The 18,121-nt window shown below is 47.9% G+C and overlaps 1 protein-coding gene across 3 annotated transcripts in view; it reads right to left on the reverse strand.

Moving 5' to 3' along the window:
* NOS1 (nitric oxide synthase 1) overlaps nt 1-18,121 on the reverse strand; it is a 154,423-nt gene that overhangs the window by 89,313 nt on the left and 46,989 nt on the right. For all 3 annotated transcript variants that reach the window (XM_034934607.4, XM_034934608.3, XM_063593705.1), the window contains exon 3: nt 14,050-14,176. In XM_034934607.4, the coding sequence (XP_034790498.2) occupies nt 14,050-14,176 (127 nt within the window). The remainder of the gene's footprint in view (nt 1-14,049; nt 14,177-18,121) is intronic.

Genomic DNA, 18,121 nt, shown 5'->3' on the forward strand with positions numbered 1-18,121 from the left:
GTTGCCCAGGCTGGAGTGCAATGGTGCGATCTCAGCTCACTGCAACCTCTGCCTCATGGGTTCAAATGATTCTCCTGCCTCAGCCTCCTGAGTAGCTGGGATTACAGGCATGTGCCACCACGCCTGGCTAATTTTTGTATTTTTAGTGGAGATGGGGTTTCTTCATGTTGGTTGGGCTGATCTCAAACTCCCGACCTCAGGTATCCGCCTGCCTTGGCCTCCCAAAGTGCTGGGATTATAGGCATGAGCCACTGCACCCAGCTGGATGGTGGGCTTTTTAGCAGACGCTAGGAAGTAAGAAGCAGGTGTGCTGGGCAGTGGACGGAGGGAGGTTTTTTAGGCAAGAAGACAGAAACTCAGCACCAGAACTCAGAACACCTAGACACAGAGGCCAAGCACCTGCCCTTCCCCAGTAGTGGCTGTCACTGTCACGAGCCTCACAGTGAAACCAGGACTGACAGCTAAACCAGGGGAGGCAGGCAGGCGCCTCCAAGACATACAACATCTTAGGAGCTATTATGGCAGCAGTCCTCAACCTTTTTGGCACCAGGGATCGGTTTTGTGGAAGACAATTTTTCCATGGACTGGTGGTTGGGGGCATGTTCAGGATGATTCAAGGGCATTACATTGATCGTGTGCACTATTTCTATTATTATTATATTATAATATACAATGAAATCATTACACAACTCACCAGAATGTACAATCAGTGGGAGCACTGAGCTTGTTTTCTGCAACTAGATGGTCCCATCTGGGGGAGATGGGAGACAGTGACAGATCATCAGGCATTAGATTCTCATAAGCGCAGGCAGCCTAGATCCCTTGCAGGTGTGGTTCACAGTAGGGTACGAGCTCCTATGAGAATCTAAGGCCACCACTGATCTGACAGGAGGCAGAGCCCAGGCGGTAATGCGAGCGATGGGGGCAGCTGTAAATACAGATGAAGCTTCACTTGCTCGCCTGCCACTCACTTCCTGCTGTGCAGCCCAGCTCCTAACAGGCCAGTACTGGTCTGTGGCCTGGGGTTTGGGGACCCCTGTATTATGGGCTGAACCATGTCCTCCCTCCCCATCCCCATCAAATTCATATGTTGATGTCCTAAACTGCCTCAGAATATGGCTTTCTTTGGAGTTAGGGCCTTTACAGAGGAAATCAAGTTAAAAATGAGGTCATCAGCATGGGTCCTGATCCAGTAGGGCTGGTGCCCTTACAGAAAAGAGAAATTTGAAGGCAGATGTGCTCACAGGGAGAGCGCCATGTGAACATGAAGATGGCCACCTACAAGCCAAGGAGGGAGGACTGGGTCAGCTTCTGCCTCCCAGCCCTCGGAAGGAACCAGCACCGCCAACACCTTGATTTTGTATTTCTGGCCTCCAGAACTGTGAGGCAATCCATTCTGCTGTTTAAGCCACCAGTTGGTGGTGTTTTATTATAGCAGCCCTAGTAAACTAATCTAAGAGCTAAGGCCTAAACTTGTACAAAGCAAGTCGCTTCTTATTCTTATGCTATCGGCACCAGTGACAGCTCCTCTATTAGAGGCCTGCAGCAACCTGCCCTGTTTGGCTTGTCCTGAAATGAGGGCAGCACACCGGGGCTGAGCTGGGCAGAGGGCCATTCACACCAGGGGCCAGACGCCACACACTGCGCCCTTTGCTGCAGCCCTGGGCGGCACCGCACCCACCTGTGGGTACCACCTCTCCCGGGCAGCAAGCATAACCTGGTTACAAGCTGGGGCAGCTCAGGGTCCAGGCCCACAGACTCACAAAACCAGAAGGTACCCACTTATCCGTACAATTAAAAAATTGCTGTGTATAGAACTTAACCAAGTGTATTTAGTACTTTGGAATATAATTTCCTTTAGTGTATTCAAAGCACTATGTCTAAAGTGATTCGTTCCTTAAGATAACTCCATATAAACTTGACATTGCTGGCTGGGCGCGGTGGCTCATGCCTGTAATCCCAGCACTTTGGGAGGCCGAGGTGGGCGGATCACGAGGTCAGGAGATCAAGACCATCCTGGCTAACACGGTGAAACCCCACCTCCACTAAAAATACAAAAAAATTAGCCGGGCGTGGTGGCGGGCGCCTGTAGTCCCAGCTACTTGGGAGGCTGAGGCAGGAGAATGGCTTGAACCCAGGAGGCGGAGCTTGCAGTGAGCCGAGATCGCGCCACTGCACTCCAGCCTGGGCGACTGAGACTTTGTCTCCAAAAAAAAAAAAAAAAAAAAAAAAAGTTGACATTGCTTACTCTGCCTCTCTCTCTCTCTTCTGTAATTCAACAGTCTGTAGATCTGTAGAAGGTGATTAAAAAAGGGGGTGCTTGGGAGTCAGACTCACCCCAGTTAAGGATTCAGGGTGATAGTGGAGACCTCTGGAGGACCAAGGGGCATCAAGGCTGAATTTTTTAAGCTTTCTCCAAATTGCAGTGATATCATAGTATAGCCAGATGTTACTGGACAACTTTCAGCTTGGTCCCATTACCAGACCAGAATGTATATATACACTAGGAATTAATCTTAACATCAATCCCGTAATTATCTCGTGGCCTGCCCTATGATACTGCATCGTACTGTGTTTGTTTGTTGAAAGCCTTAACTTGCTAAATGCAAATATTGAAAATGCACAACAAGTTTCATGTTTATGTTTTGGCCCTTGTATCTTAGAAAATCCTGGGAACCTCAGGAAATGGAAATAGGCTGGGGCTGTTGACCTGTAAGAGCCTCTGTTTGGTGGGAGGTTGGTTTTGGCAACTGATACCAATTTACAGAGAGGAAGAAAAATGACTTTGACCCAACTTGCCCTTTTTGGGAAAAGCATTTCAATATGGGGTGACGCAGTGAAGGAGCGTGCAGAGTGGTGTCACTGATTGTGAACCACAGTGTCATTGTCAGACCTGGACAACAGTCGGGACAGCCTGCGTTGAATATACTCACTCTTAAAACAAACAGTTAGCAAAATATGTGGAAATTCCAGCAGGGCTGAACCCAAACACCAGTCAATTCACGCACCACTTCCTGGCTCCACCCTGGCTCTGACCACCCCGGACAGCAAGTTTGGTTGCTGGCCTCTTGGCTCAGTGACCTATAAAGACCTGGGAATCACTGAGCAGGCGATGGCTCAGGTGGAAGGAAGGAAGATGCCTCTGGGGTGGAGAGAGACTGTGTTCAGTATACATCCCTAGAAAGCATCTTGGGGGGTCTGCTGGTTTGAGGGCACCCTGGGAATGTTGGATCACCCTAAGAAGTGGGGCACTGAAGATGCCTTTGGGAAAATCCAACTTGGGTATCTAGACCAAGGCAAGGGATACCTGACCTAATTGAAGTAGGGGCAAAAATGAGTTGGACCGCAGCTTAGAACTAGGGATTTGGGGCATCCTCCTACAGAGGGAAATTAATCTCAAAATGCAAGAGGTTTCTCAAATGCTTCGAGAGAGACTTAGGGAAAGGAGTAATCAAGAAGCACCCTGAGATGTCAGCCTCAAGGGAGCCAATGGACTCTGCCAAAGCCAGCCAAGGCAGCTCTGTGGGTAATATCTGTGCATGAGTCTATGAAACCCCAAGTATCACAATATGATGACTACTGCGTGTATTTCCATCTGTAGTTTGTCTTGAAAGTAGAAGTTTTCAGAAGTTGAGGTGCATATTAAATGAGAAGAGGGGATGGCTCGGCTGTGAACTGCTCCAGGGCAGTGATCATACTCAATTTCATTTCTTTTGAGACGGAGTCTCACTCTGTCACCCAGGCTGGAGTGTAGTGGCACCATCTTGGCTCACTGCAACCTCCGTCTCCCAGGTTCAAGCGATCCTCCTGCCTCAGCCTCTCAAGTAGCTGGGATTACAAGTGTGTGCCACCACACCTGGCTAATATTTTTTGTATTTTTAGTAGAAACAGGGTTTCACCATGTTGGCCAGGCTGGTCTCAAATTCCCGACCTAAAGTGTCCCACCTGCCTCTGCCTCCCAAAGTGCTGGGATTACAGGCATGAGCTACACCTGGCCTTCATTTCATTTTGAGTAACATTCAGTAAATGCCTATTTGGTGCCTGACCTGGGCTAGGCCACTGCACATCCATGGGCTCATTGAATCCTCATGGTAACCCATTCTTCAGATCAGAAAATAGAGGCTGTGAGAGGTGACGTGGCTATCCCCAAATTAATGAAAAACAAGCAATAGAGCTGGGCTTGGAATCCAGGCCCTCAAAGTTCCCCTCTTTCCACTCAAGGCCCTCCTGCTCTTTTCTCTGTGTGTTTCCACAGCCCGGCCCCCAGGAGGCATAAATCACATCTGTCCCATTGATTTCAATGAGTGACAAAGATGATGATGTGGTCACAAAGGGGAGGAGATGCAGCCTTGTCATGAGTCAATGGGTGGTCACTTTGGGCTTTGGGTCACCTGTTGGCCACAAGGGTTTCACCTGTAAAATGGGCACAATGCTTCTTATCTGCCTCAAATTCGCAATATATTATTTAGCCAAATAAAAACAATAGTAATGACCCCAACATTTGTTGAGCATTTATTCTGTGCCAGGCCCTGTAGAGTGGGCTCAGGGCTCCATGGCCTGGGTTCAAATCCCATCTCCATCACTTACTGGTTATGTGACCCTCGTTGAGCCACAAAACCCTCTGTGATTCTCAGTTTCCTCATCTGTAAAATGGAGACAACCACAGTATTTCATTGGGTTGAGCTGGGGGTTCAATGAGGCCATGGACCTAAAGTGCTTAGCACAGTACCTGATATTGCTCAATAAATATATTAGGTCCCGTTGTTATGGTTGACATCATTATCTCATACGTTATCTCATTTCATCCTCCCCACAACTTGATGAGCCTATTAGTCCCTATTAGGAAAGGGAGGCTCAGCACAGATGCTATTAATAATTAGTTGTCGGCTGGGCACGGTGGCTCACGCCTGTAATCCCAGCACTTTGGGAGGCCGAGGTGGGCGGATCATGAGGTCAGGAGATCGAGACCATCCTGGCTAACATGGTGAAACCCCGTCTCTACTAAAAATACAAAAAATTAGCCGGGTGAGGTGGCGGGCGCCTGTAGTCCCAGCTACGCGGGAGGCTGAGGCAGGAGAATGGCGTGAACCCCAGGGGGCAGAGCCTGCAGTGAGCCGAGATCGGGCCACTGCACTCCAGCCTGGGTGAAAGAGCGAGACTCCGTCTCAAAAAAAAAAGAAAAAAAATTAGTTGTCTGACCAAGGTCACCAGCTTGGCGCTGGATTCCTGGCCTCAGTGCTGTGGGCTCGTGAGTCCAAGGGTTAAAATGGCTACACACCTGCACCGTGATATTGTTATCACTGTTACTTTTTAAAAATTTTTTATTTTTTTGAGATAGGGTCTCACTCCAGTGCCCAGACTGGAGTGCAGTGGCACGATCTCAGCTCAATGCAACCTCCGCCTCCCAGGTTCAAGCAATTCCCCCGCCTCAGCCTCCTGAGTAGCTGGGACTACAGGCACACGCCACCAAGCCCAGCTAATTTTTGTATTTTTAGTAGAGACAGGGTTTCACCATGTTGGCCAGGCTGGTCTCGAACTCCTGATCTCAAGTGATCCACCCTCACTGGCCTCCCAAAGTGTCGGGATTACAGGTGTGAGCCACCACGCTGGGCCATTGTTACTGTTATTTTTATCCTGACATCATTACCGTACAATGAGTCAGGGCTGATTTAGAAGGCTTCCTGGTGAGCATGCTGGGTTGTCTCCAAGAGGCAGAGCATTTTACTGGTTTGCCTTCATTCAGACCCAGGCCGGCTGGGGCTGGCTACACCCTTTTGGTTTTCAGCAAGGCCAGCAGTAGCAGGCCAGTTGGTGTCATCCTGGTGACCTTGGATCCCCTAAAGATTGGGAAAGAAACGGCCCACAAGCCTGTCCCCCACCTTTCTCATACTTTAGAGCTCTCTAGAGAAGCTGGGGGGTGCTGTCATTTACCTGGAAATAGGGAAAATCTTCTCAACAGATTTTGACATTTTGAAAGCAGCTAGCAAGCCCTACGTCCCCAGGGGTGAGAAAATGCCATGATCCTCAGGCGGCTGAGCTTGGGGAGTGGGATTTCGATATAACAGTGATCTCTCTATCTGATCACCTTTACCAGCTAGAGGCTGGAGGGAGGGGCAAGGGCAATGGGAAGGATGGAAAAGAGGAGAGAACCCCAAATGAAAACACCACTTCCCAGGTCCAGCCCCGTCCCCACTCGAACCTCGTACTAAGGGTTTGATTGATGCTTAATTGGTATCTGAAAATAGATGTTCCATCCCCAAACAGGGCACAGTTCTACCCCTTCTCTCTTAGGAAGGCAAACCAGACAGGCAAGGGAAACGATGCTTAATAAGAAAGGAAGGCAAGAAGGGCTTGATTTGAATCCTGAGTTTGTGCAGGGAGGATGGCCCAACAGCAGGTCCTCATGTTGTTTATCTAGGGTAGCTTTTTACTTAAGACGATTATTATAAGAGCCTTTCGGATGATGTCAAAACTCAACATGTGTTCACGCCTGTAATTCCAGCACTTTGGGAGGCTGAGGCGGGTGGATCACAAGGTCAGGAGATTGAGACCATCCTGGCTAACTCAGTGAAACCCCGTCTCTGCCAAAAATACAAAAAATTAGCCGGGCGTGATGGCGTGCGCCTGTAGTCCCAGCTGCTGGGGAGGCTGAGGCAGGAGAATGGCGTGAACCTGGGAGGTGGAGCTTGCAGTGAGCCGAGATCAGGCCACTGCACTCCAGCCTGGGCGACAGAGCGAGACTCCATCTCAAAAAAACAAACAAAAAAAACACAACATGTGTCTCAGGTGGTGTTAGCACCAAAGGCAACCTCAGAGAACTAATAATAATCCTTAGCGAAAAAAATAAAAAGCAACATATCAGCCACAACCATTCCCTTTCCTATAATGCCTTTTTCCATTTTCTTTTAGGCAAACTTCTACCTGAGCTTCAAAACCCAGACCAGGTGTCACTTCTTGGGGTAAACCTTCCCTGGTACCTACTTGCTGAGGTAATTATGTTCCCAAAGCATTTTGTGTTCCTCTTTATTTCAGCACTAATTGAATCTTATGTGAGTCTCTCCCCACACACATCCGTGAGGGTCTCAAGGGCAGGGAGGCCTGTGTTTGCTCAGCTTTGCTTCTACCCCAGAACTATGCACACGGCAGGTTATCAAGTGAATGGTGACAGATGAACTGATTTGTTCTATCTACTATCCCAGGCCAGATGCAATTTGCAAGGGGGTAGTGAAGATGAGGGTCACAAAGTCATACACACAACGCACTCTGTGACTGGGGACTCGTCTCACTGGCCCCACCCACAGTGACCCAGACTGTTGGCAAGAGAAATGACTGCTAGATAAAGATTAATGCCTCAGCCTCCTGAGATGGACTTAAAAGAAGATGCCTCTAGGGCTGATTTTCTTTGAATCTAGACAAACAAGAGCATCAAAGAGGGTGGGGATCCCTTCTGGGATTCCCAAGGAGTCAGACCTCACTATTTCCTCCAGGAACTTATAGTCTCCTGTGTTAGGAAGTTCTTCCTCATGTCTAACCTGCATTCGTCCTGCTTCAATTGCATTCTATTGCCTTTTGCCCAGTCCTTGGCAGTTGCTTTGCTGCCCTGCCCAGTCGCTTCTCAACCCCCACCTATCCCTTCCGGACTCAGGATTGCAGGTAGTGGCTGGGTTCCTCTTTGTGACATTAACAATGCTAGGCCCCCTGTGGATGCTTAAACAAGCCATAAATGTGGGTTACAACTGGAAGGATAGAAGCTGATTCCGGCTGGGCACGGTGGCTCATGCCTGTAATCTCAGCACTTTGGGAGGCCGAGGCGGGTGGATCACAAGGTCAGGAAATCGAGACCATCCTTGCTAACACGGTGAAACCCCGTCTCTACTAAAAATACAAAAAAAATTAGCCGGGCGTGGTGGTGGGCGCCTGTAGTCCCAGCTACTCGGGAGGCTGAGGCAGGAGAATGGCGTGAACCTGGGAGGCGGAGCTTGCAGTGAGCGGAGATCGCGTCATTGCACTGTAGCCTGGGCGACTGAGTGAGACTCCATCTCAAAAAAAAAAAAAAAAAGAAGCTGATTCCAGGAGCTCCAGGTACAGTGGCTTTGAGCAGGTAGAGGCGAGGTTAGGAGATCGTCTTTCAGGATGGAAAAAAGAACATTGTGTTTTCTATTAATTTGCTCACCCTGGGAAGCATTTCTGAAGCCTGTGCCTATGGAGATGTCTAGCAGGTGGTAATAGGGCTGTTTCCTTTGCGCTGGAGCTGGGACTCAAATATATCTGAGCGCTAGGGTCTCCGCCTCCTGACAGCTCTATTTCTGAGAGGCATTTGGAAAATTGAATCTCAGACAACAGAGCCAGGATGATTTCGCAGGCCCGTGACTTTTTTTTTTTTTTTTTTTCCTGAGGCGGAGTCTCACTCTCTTGCCTAGGCTGGAGTGCAGTGGTGCAGTCTCGGCTCACTGAAACCTCCAACTCCCAGGCTCAAGCAATTCTTGTGCCTCAGCCTCCCGAGTAGCTAGGACTACAGGTGTGCGCCTCATGCCTGGGCTCATTTTCATATTTTTAGTAGAGACGGAGTTTCACCATGTTGGCCACGCTGGTTTCGAACTCCTGACCTCAGGTGATCTGCCCACCTCAGCCTCCCAAAGTGCTGGGATTACAGTCGAGAACCACCTTGCCTGGCCTGGCCCATGGTTTTAAATCTTTTTGGGTCAAATCCTACATTAAGGATTTGATGCTGGGCAAAGACGAACGTAAATCCCAAGCTCTGCTGGTCTATCAGTCATGCTCCCAGGAACTCTCTAGGCTAAAACTGCTCAGCACACTTACTTCACCTTGGAAGATTCAGTCTTACCCCCTTTCTCCAGCACCCTCAAAGTCCTTCCCTTCTCCAAGCAAACGGAATTTCTATATTAGCAGAGGCCTTAAGGCAAGCTCTCCATATATCTTCCTGTCCTTTCATCGTCACATCCTGCAAAGGCTAGCGGTCCTTCTTCCAGTGCTGAGTTTGTGCAGGGAGAATGGCCCAACAGCAGGTAGGTCCTCATGTTATTTATCTAGGGTAGCTTTTCACTTAAGATGATGATTACGATAACAGCCTTTGATGATGTCAAAACTCAGCAAGTGTCTCAGGTGTTGTGAGCACCAAAGACAACCTCAGAGAACTAATAATGATCCTCAGCAATAAAAAAAAGCAATGTTATCCGCCACAGCCATTCCTTTTTTTTTTTTTTTTTTTTCAGATGGAGTCTCGCTCTGTCGCCCAGGCTTGAGTGCAGTGGCCTGATCTGAGCTCACTGCAACCTCCACCTCCCAGGTTCAAGCAATTCTCCCACCTCAGCCTCCTGAGTAGCTGAGATTACAGGTGCCTACCATCATGCCCGGCTAATTTTTGTATTTTTAGTAGAGATGGAGTTTCGCCATGTTGGCCAGGCTGGTCTCAAACTCCTGACCTCAGGGGGTCTTCCCATCTTGGCCTCCCAAAGTGCTGGGATTACAAGCGTGAGCCACCGCGCCTGGCCCCGCATTCCTTTTACTGTAATGCCTGTTTCCTTTTTGTTTTAGGCAAACACTTATCTGATCTTCAAAACCCTGAGGTCCTGTTCTCAATGTTGAGCTCCACTCCTCAGGCTTGAAGACCAAAGTTATGCTTTGCAAGTTGGCATTGTCTAACTAAGGTGGGCAGTGTGCAAGGAAATGACCAGTCTGCCATTGCTCAGATTTCTGCATTGACTTTTAGTGTCTTTCTTGCAGAGTCAAGGCCTCCCCTGCTTCTTCCTTCGAACCGAGATCTCAAGGATTACTGCAGACCAGGAATTACAAATGGATACCTGGAGGTGGTAGGTGGGTAAGCTAAATCAGTAAAGAAGGCTGGGTAACTTCAAAACAGGACATTTAGTTGCATATTTAAAAAGAAAGACTTGTGTGTGTGTAGAAATGAAGAATGTTGTTAGGTGCTTTTTTTTGTTTTGTTTTTGTTTTGAGACAGGTTCTTGCTCTGTCACCCAGGCTGGAGTGCAGTGGCACTAACAGGGCTCACTGTAGCCTCAACTTCCCTGGCTCAAGCGATACTCCCACCTCAACCTCCCAAGTAGCTGGGATTACAGGTGCATGCCACCAGGCCCAGTTAATAGTTTATACTTTTTTGTAGAGACGGGGTTTTGCTATGTTGCCCAGGCTGGTCTTAAATTCCTAGGCTCAAGCGATCCACCTGCCTTGGCCTCCTAGAGTGCTGGGATTACAGGTGTGAGCCACTGTGCCCAGCCAAAAAAATCTTTCCTAAAACATGAACCTCTTGGTCCATCTCTACCTGCCACTTATAAAAATGACATGGGCCCAGGTGCAGTGACTCATACCTGTAATCCGAGCACTTTGGAGGCTGAGGCAGGTGGATCACCTGAGGCCAGGAGTTCGAGACCAGCCTGGCCAAGATGGTGAAACCCCATCTCCAAAAGATGTAAAAATTACCCGAGTGTGGTGGCACACACCTGTAATTCCAGCTACTCGGGAGGCTGAGGGGGGAGGATTGCTTGAACCCAGGAGGCAGAGGTTGCAGTGAGCAGAGATAGCACCAGAGACTCTGTCTCACAATAAATAATAATAATAATAAAGACATGGGTACAAAAAGATTTAACTTTCCTCCTAGTATAAGAAATCGAAAGCACTAATGCTATTATAAATGACAATGGACACTGGCCTTAATAAGAGGGAGACAATAGGGAGTGGTGAGGTTTGTGGCCAACTAGAAAGCCACATCCTGTCTAGAGGGGGCAGCTGCTATTCAGTCTATGCAGATTGTTGCCCCATAAGAATATAGTTGGCTGCAGTGACTCACACCTATAATCCCAGCACTTTGGGAGGCTGAGAAGGGAGGATTGCTTGAACTAGGAGTTCGAGACCAGCCTGGGCAACATAGCAAGATCCCGTTTCTACAAAAAAATATAAAAAGTTAGCCAGGTCTAGTGGCACCAGCCTGTAGTCCTAGTTACTCGGGATGCTGCGGTGGGAGGATCTCTTAAGTCTAGGAGATTGAGGTTGCAGTGAATAAGCTATGATGGTGCCACTGTACCTTGGCCTGGATGGTGCCACTGTACCTTGGACTGGAAGACAGAGCAAGACCTGTCTCTAAAAAACAACAAACAAAAAAAACAGCGTATAGGCGCAATGTGGTCAGATTATATAATTTTTTTTTTTTTTTTTGAGACAGAGTCTTGCTCTGTCGCCCAGGCTGGAGTGCAGTAGCATGATCTTGGCTGACTGCAACCTCTGCCTCCTGGGTTCAAGCGATTCTCCTGCCTCAGCCTCCTGAGTAGCTGGGATTACAGGCACCCGCCACCATGCCCAGCTAATTTTTGTATTTTTAGTAGAGACGGAGTTTCAGCATGTTGGTCAGGCTGGTCTTGAACTCTTGACCTCGTGATTTGCCTCCCTCGGCCTCCCAAAGTGCTGGGATTACAGGTGTGAGCCACCGTGCCTGGCCATAGATTATGTAAATTTTAAAGAGAAGCTGTAGATATATTTATGTAAAAATTTGAAACATTGGCAATACATTTAAAATATAACTATAAATTATCTCTTAATACAATACGGGGTAGACCTAACAAATCAGGTCTGCAGGCTAGATCTGGCCCGAGGCTGCCTCTTGCTGTCTTTCTTTCTCTTGTGAGGGCTCCTATGATGGCCATACCTCTTTGTTTTCAATTAAGAAAGAAAATATAGAAGAGCTTTAAACCATATTTGTTCATTTAATCATGAATGGAGAATAGTTTCCTAATGCTTCAGTGTGGTCTTGACTTTTGAGGACAACATAATAAAAGTCTACAGTTGTGCTTTTCCACCAAACATTTCCAGATAGGACTGCTAGAGGGACATTCAGCTGGTGGGACCATGGGTCTGACCTACCACAGAATCCCTGATGTCCTTATCTTCCCGGCCAGCCATCAGCGGCTAAGGAAAGCAGTTGCCACCAAGGCTCTAGAATGTCTCATCCTCCCCGCTGAAGCTGTGTAGAGAACTTTGAGGCCTTGTTTAGATGCGCTGGCAGTGAAAGCTGCCATCTGTAGGCCAAGCATCAGGAAAATGAAGCAGGTCATCACTTGCTGAGTCGCCTAGGCCACCCCCATGTTTCGACCTCCCACCGGTCACTCCGACTTCACTGCAATGCAGAGGATGGGTGTGAAATTCACATGATTCCCTAGGGTTGCCCTGGCCTGGCCCATCAGCTTACTGGACAGGTAAGACAAAGGCGCTGCTGATCTCCAGCCAAATCTAGCCACTCTTTGGAAATGATATTGACTTAGCTGTCAAAACACATCTGAACAGATTGGCAGAGACTAAAAAGTTGGATAACAGATGGAGTTGGCGAGGCTGTGAAGAAACAGTCAGTCTCCTAGTTAGCTGGTAAGATTGATCCAACCACTATGGCAAGTACCACAAAAATCACAAATGTGCGTGAATTTTGGCCCAAAAATTCCACTTCTAGGAATTTATTCTATTTTGTTTTTTTGAGACAGGGTCTCGCTCTGTTGCCCAGGCTAGAGTGCAGTGGTGCAGTAATACAATCACAGCTCACTGCAGCCTTGACCTTCCAGGCTCAGGTGATTCTCCCACCTCAGTCTCCAGGGTAGCTGGGACAACGGGCATGTGCCACCATACCCAGCTAATTTTTGGTATTTTTTTTAGAGATAGGGTTTTGCCATGTTGCCCAGGCTGGTCTCAAACTCCTGGGCTCAAGTGATCCTCCTGCCTCGGCCTTCCAAAGTGTTGGATTACAGGCGTGAGCCGCCATGCCTGGCCTTTAGGAACTTATTCTATTGATAAGCCTGCCCATGTGCCAAATAAGGTATGGGCACAAGGTCACTCACCACAGCACTGTCATAGCAAAATATTGACAATGGTTCATTATGAAGGACTGATACAATAAATTACAGGATGATCACACAATGAAATATTATATGGCTATAAAAAAGGAACCAAGATCCTCTTTACCCACTAATGGGGACTAATCTCTAAGATATGTTAATAAGTGAAAAAGCGAGATATAAAACAACATGTGTAATGTGCTCTTATTTGTGTAAAAATATTCAAAAATAATGTGTGTGTTTGTCAATGCATAAAACACGGCTAAAAGAACACACAAAAACCATTAATATTGCTTGACTCTGGGGAGGAAAACTCTGTGACTGGGATTAGGAACAGATAGAGCTTTTCATCATATATCTTTTTGCTTATTTATTTCAATATTTTTTTAGAGACAGGGTCTCACTCTGTCACTCAGGCTAGAGTGCAGAGGTGCTATATCACAGCTCACTGCAGCCTTGAACTCCTGTCCTCAAGTAATCCTCCTGCCTCAGTAGCCTGAGTAGCTAGGAACTACAGGTATATGCCATTATGCTTCACTAATTAAAAAAAAAATTTTTTTTTTTCAATAGAGATAGGGTCTCACTATGTAGCCCAGGCTGGTTGTCTTTTTTTTTGAGATGGAGTCTTGCACTGTCGCCCAGGCTGGAGTGCAGTGGTGCAATCTCGGCTCTCTACAAGTTCTGCCTCCCAGGTTCACGCCATTCTCCTGCCTCAGCCTCCTGAGTAGCTGGGACTACAGGTGCCCGCCACCATGCCAGGCTAATTTTTGTATTTTTTGTAGAGATGGGGTTTCACCATGTTGGTCAGGCTGGTCTTGAACTCTGGACCTCAAGCTATCCTCCGCCTTGGCCTCCCAAAATGCTGGGGTTACAGGCATGAGGCACTATGACCAGCTACCATGTATCTTTTATATCTTTTAAATTTGGAATCATGTGAATGCCTTTCCCAGAAGAAACAGAATTAAAATGTGAAAAACGGCAAGCTCACAAACAATACCAAACCACACAAAAACAAAGTCGAGATCCACATCCGAGGATAAGCACTCCTGGCCTAGGCCTCCCAAGCTCTCCAGCCACGGCGGCTGATTTCCATCATGACACAGTGTAGGATTTAGCTTCCCTCCCGTCAGCTTCCCACCTGGGAGGGGGTCGAGAAGGCGTGGGAGGCAGTGGTACCAGCTTGGCATCAAGCACTTACCTGCTCCTTCTCTGAATATGGGTTGTTGAGGACGACAGGCACATTGCCCTTCCCCCATAGGTCATTGAAGACTCGGTCATTCTCCACGGCGAGGGGCAGAGGTTTGTGTGACTTGCCGTCCAAATCTCTGAAAGGCAAGGTGGGGCAGGTGAGGAAGGGGACATCAGGAGGGACTGCTGGTTGCTTTGATCTGGAAGTCCTGAGTCTGTACAGAACCTCAGTGGCTCACTCACATAATTCCATATGAGCCAGCGAACTTTGGGTACCCATCCTGCTGCTTCATAAAGACCGATAGTGACATGTGGGAAGGCAGCTCTGGGTGTCAATCACAAAGGGAGCTCATCCAAGGTGACCTTGACAGCTGATGTATCCCTATCTTTGTGGACATCATTTCAGGATGGCAAGGAGAAGGATTTTGCTTGTCCTTCTCCCTTCTTCATTCCATGGATCTGGGAACACAGGAGGCCTGTTTCCTAGTAATACTCCATGTACCATGAACCCCTGGACAACTTACTGCTCATGACACCTACCAGTGGAAAAAGTAGGAGGTAGGAAGGATAGAGAGGTCCTGTGGGCTTTGGGTAGTAAGTTATTCTGACCCTGGCTAAGACTTTCGGCTTTGCACAATAGCAGCTCAGGACAAACAGAATGATTCGGAAAATAAAGGGAACATAATGACAAAAATAATAATCCTATTAATAAGGAGAGATAGCATTTATTAAGCACTTACTATGTGCCAAGGACTTTACATGTGGGTTTTTAAAAAATATTATTTTATTTATATTAGACACGAGTTCTCCCTGTGTTGGCCAGGCTGATCTCTAACTCCTGGGCTCAAGCGATGCCCCTGCCTCAGCTTCCCAAAGTGCTGGGATTACAGGCGTGAGCCACCATGCCTGGCCATGTGTTTTAGTGCATTTAACTCTTGTGACAACCCTTTGAGGCAGGAATGACTGTTTTTCATTTTTTCCCCCAGCCTTGTCCTGTCATCCCAGCTGGAATACAGTGGCACAATCACAACTCTCTGCAGCCTTGATCTCCTGGGCTCAAGTGATCCTCCTGCCTCAGCCTCCCGAGTAGCTGGGACTACAAGGGCGTACCACCATGTCTGCCTAATTTTTTTTTTTTATTTTCTGTACAGATAGGGTCTCACTGTGTTGCCCAGGCTGGTCTCGAACTCCTTGGTTCAAGTGGTCCTCCCACCCCAGCCTCCCAAAGTGCTGAGATTACAGGCGTGAGCCACTGAACCTGTCCAGGAATGATTGTTAATCACCATTTTATGGATGGGGTAAGGGAGACAGAGAAGCTAAGTTGCTCAAGGTCACACAGTGGCAAAGCCTAGTATTCCAGCCCACTCATCACATCCATTCTAAAGTAGGGGCTGTCACTATCATCATCATCATCATCACCACCACCTTCACCATCATCTTTATCACCACCACTACCACAATCATCACCATAGCCACCATCATTCTCATTGTTACCATCATGATTATTGTAATCATCATCATCTAACTTTCCTCATCAGCCTCCACCATAATCACCATCACCATCATCATCACCATAATCACCCTCATCATTATCATCCTCAACCTCATCATATCCTAATCTTCATGATCAGTGCCATCACCTTCATTAGCAGCATCACCATTATCACCATCTTCTTCCTCCTCCTCGGCATCAGGACCACACCAGCATCTTCACGACCACCAGCATCATCCTCACAATCATCATTACACGAGGAAACTATAGTTTAGAGTGACTAAGTCACTAGCCTAAGTCACACGCTAGTGATGGTGGATTCAAACCCAGGCTTGTTCTGGATGCTAGAGCCTGACTTTTTTTGGAGACAGTCTCGCCCTGTTACCCAGGCTGGAGTGCAGTGGTGCAATCATAGCTCACTGCAGCCTTGACCTCCTAGGCTCGAGCGATCCTCCCACCTCTGCCTCTCCAGTAGCTGGGACTACAGGCGCGCACCACCCTGCCTGGCAATGTTTTAAGTTTTTTGTAGAGACAGGGTCTCACTGTGTTGTGCAAGCTGGTCTCAAACTCCCAAACTCAAGTGATCCTCTTGCCTCGGCCTCCCAAAGTGCTGGGATTACAGGTATGAGCCACCATGCCCGGCCAGAATCCAACTTCTTACCCACTAAGTTTTCCTGGCTTCCTGTCCCTGAACTCTAACGGGCTCAGGATGAGGTGATCTCAGCTAGGTTCCACAGGCTGGCCACCCTCTAAGATGGAGATAGGAGTTGGCACCAAAATCCAGATGGCCTCATCAGACCTGTCTCACTCTCTGAGTCCTTCTACTCTCTGAATACTGCCCTTCTACTTCCCAACAGCCTTTCTCCTTTTGGCTCCCCTATCCAATTTGACTCTGACCATGGCCTCTGTCTGTTCCCTAACTGGGCAATGCAGCTTGCCCTGTGGCTCATCTTGGTTTGGGTCCCAGGCATTAAGACTGGCCCTTGTCTTGCCCTCTGTTCTATGTTCCTAGCTTAGGGGACTCCCCCATCCCCCAATCTTGTACAATGACAGTCACCTGGGATGAATCAGAAGCCACAGTCCAAGCTCTGAGAGCACGATCCCCAGTGACCCCTCCAGCGGCTCCCTCTGAGCCACCCAGATCCCCTGCCTGCAGTGTTCCACGCCGTCCCTGTGGCCCACATCAAAACCACTTCCGCTTTTCTGCCTGGAGAGGTTTGCATTCATCAGAGGGAACATTCTGTTTTACCCTTTAAAATGTCACCAAAACATACCCAGAGTGGCTCTTGATTACAGGCATTTCCCAAGTCAACGGCTACCTACATGATCATAAACAGAAGTATGGTCTGTTGAGAGTGCTGCTCTAAATGTCACTCAGTTCCCTTTCAGCTCTGAAACTACTGATCCTATATCACATGACCATAAATGAGGATTCAGCAGAGAAGGGAGGAGGTTAATGCATTTGGAGCCTCTATAATATTCTGGGTACTTGCACAGAAGTTATTTCATTTAATTTCAACAGACATTAAAAGCCCCCATTTTGGCCGGGCGCGGTGGCTCACGCCTGTAATCCCAGCACTTTGGGAGGCCGAGGCGGGCGGATCACGAGGTCAGGAGATCGAGACCATCCTGGCTAACACGGTGAAACCCCGTCTCTACTAAAAATACAAAAAAATTAGCCGGGCGTGGTAGCGGGCGCCTGTAGTCCCAGCTACTCGGGAGGCTGAGGCAGGAGAATGGCGTGAACCCGGGAGGCGGAGCTTGCAGTGAGCCGAGATCGCGCCACTGCACTCCAGCCTGGGCGACAGAGCGAGACTCCGTCTCAAAAAAAAAAAAAAAAAAAAAGCCCCCATTTTACACATGACAAAACTGAACCCAGAGGGGTTATGTAAGTTTCCCAAGGTCCCACCGTAAGCATATAGTACAGCTGGGATTTGAAACTAGGTGTGACTGATGGGCTGCCAAGATCCTTCCTTTTTTATTTTTTGAACGGAGTCTTGCTTTATCACCCAGGCGGGAGTGCAGTGGGGTGATCTCGGCTCACTGCAACCTCTGCCTCCCAGGTTCAAGTGATTCTCCTGCCTCAACCTCCCACACAGCTGGGACTACAGGCGCACACCACCACGCCCAGCTAATTTTTGTATTTTTAGTAGAGATGGGGTTTCACCATGTTGGCCAGGCTGGTCTCGAGCTCCTGACCTCAGGCGATCCACCTGCCTTGGCCTCCCAAAGTGCTGGGATTACAGGAGATCCTTCCTTTTTTAAAACAGAGGTAGGAAAAACTGGTTAGGATGCTTATTCTAAGCCAGAGGCTACAGAGCAAGTAACCCAACATCTCCTGCTAAGTGCAGCCAATTTACAAAAATTATAAGCAAAATTACCTAGGCAACTTGGAAATGATCACATGGTTCGTCTTATGTGAATTTGAATTTGCAGAGAGAGTTTCTTTTACCATCATTCTTTTTTTAAAAAAAATCCATTAAGACTTTTGTTTAAATAATGCAGTTGAAGTGTTTTGCCAACAAAAACTTAATTTTGGAGTCCTGTGTGATGAGCACATAAAATTTTTATTATTTATTTTTTTTTAGAT

The sequence above is a fragment of the Pan paniscus genome, chromosome 10 (assembly GCF_029289425.2).
Source record: "Pan paniscus chromosome 10, NHGRI_mPanPan1-v2.0_pri, whole genome shotgun sequence".
Classification (NCBI taxonomy): Eukaryota; Metazoa; Chordata; class Mammalia; order Primates; family Hominidae; genus Pan; species Pan paniscus.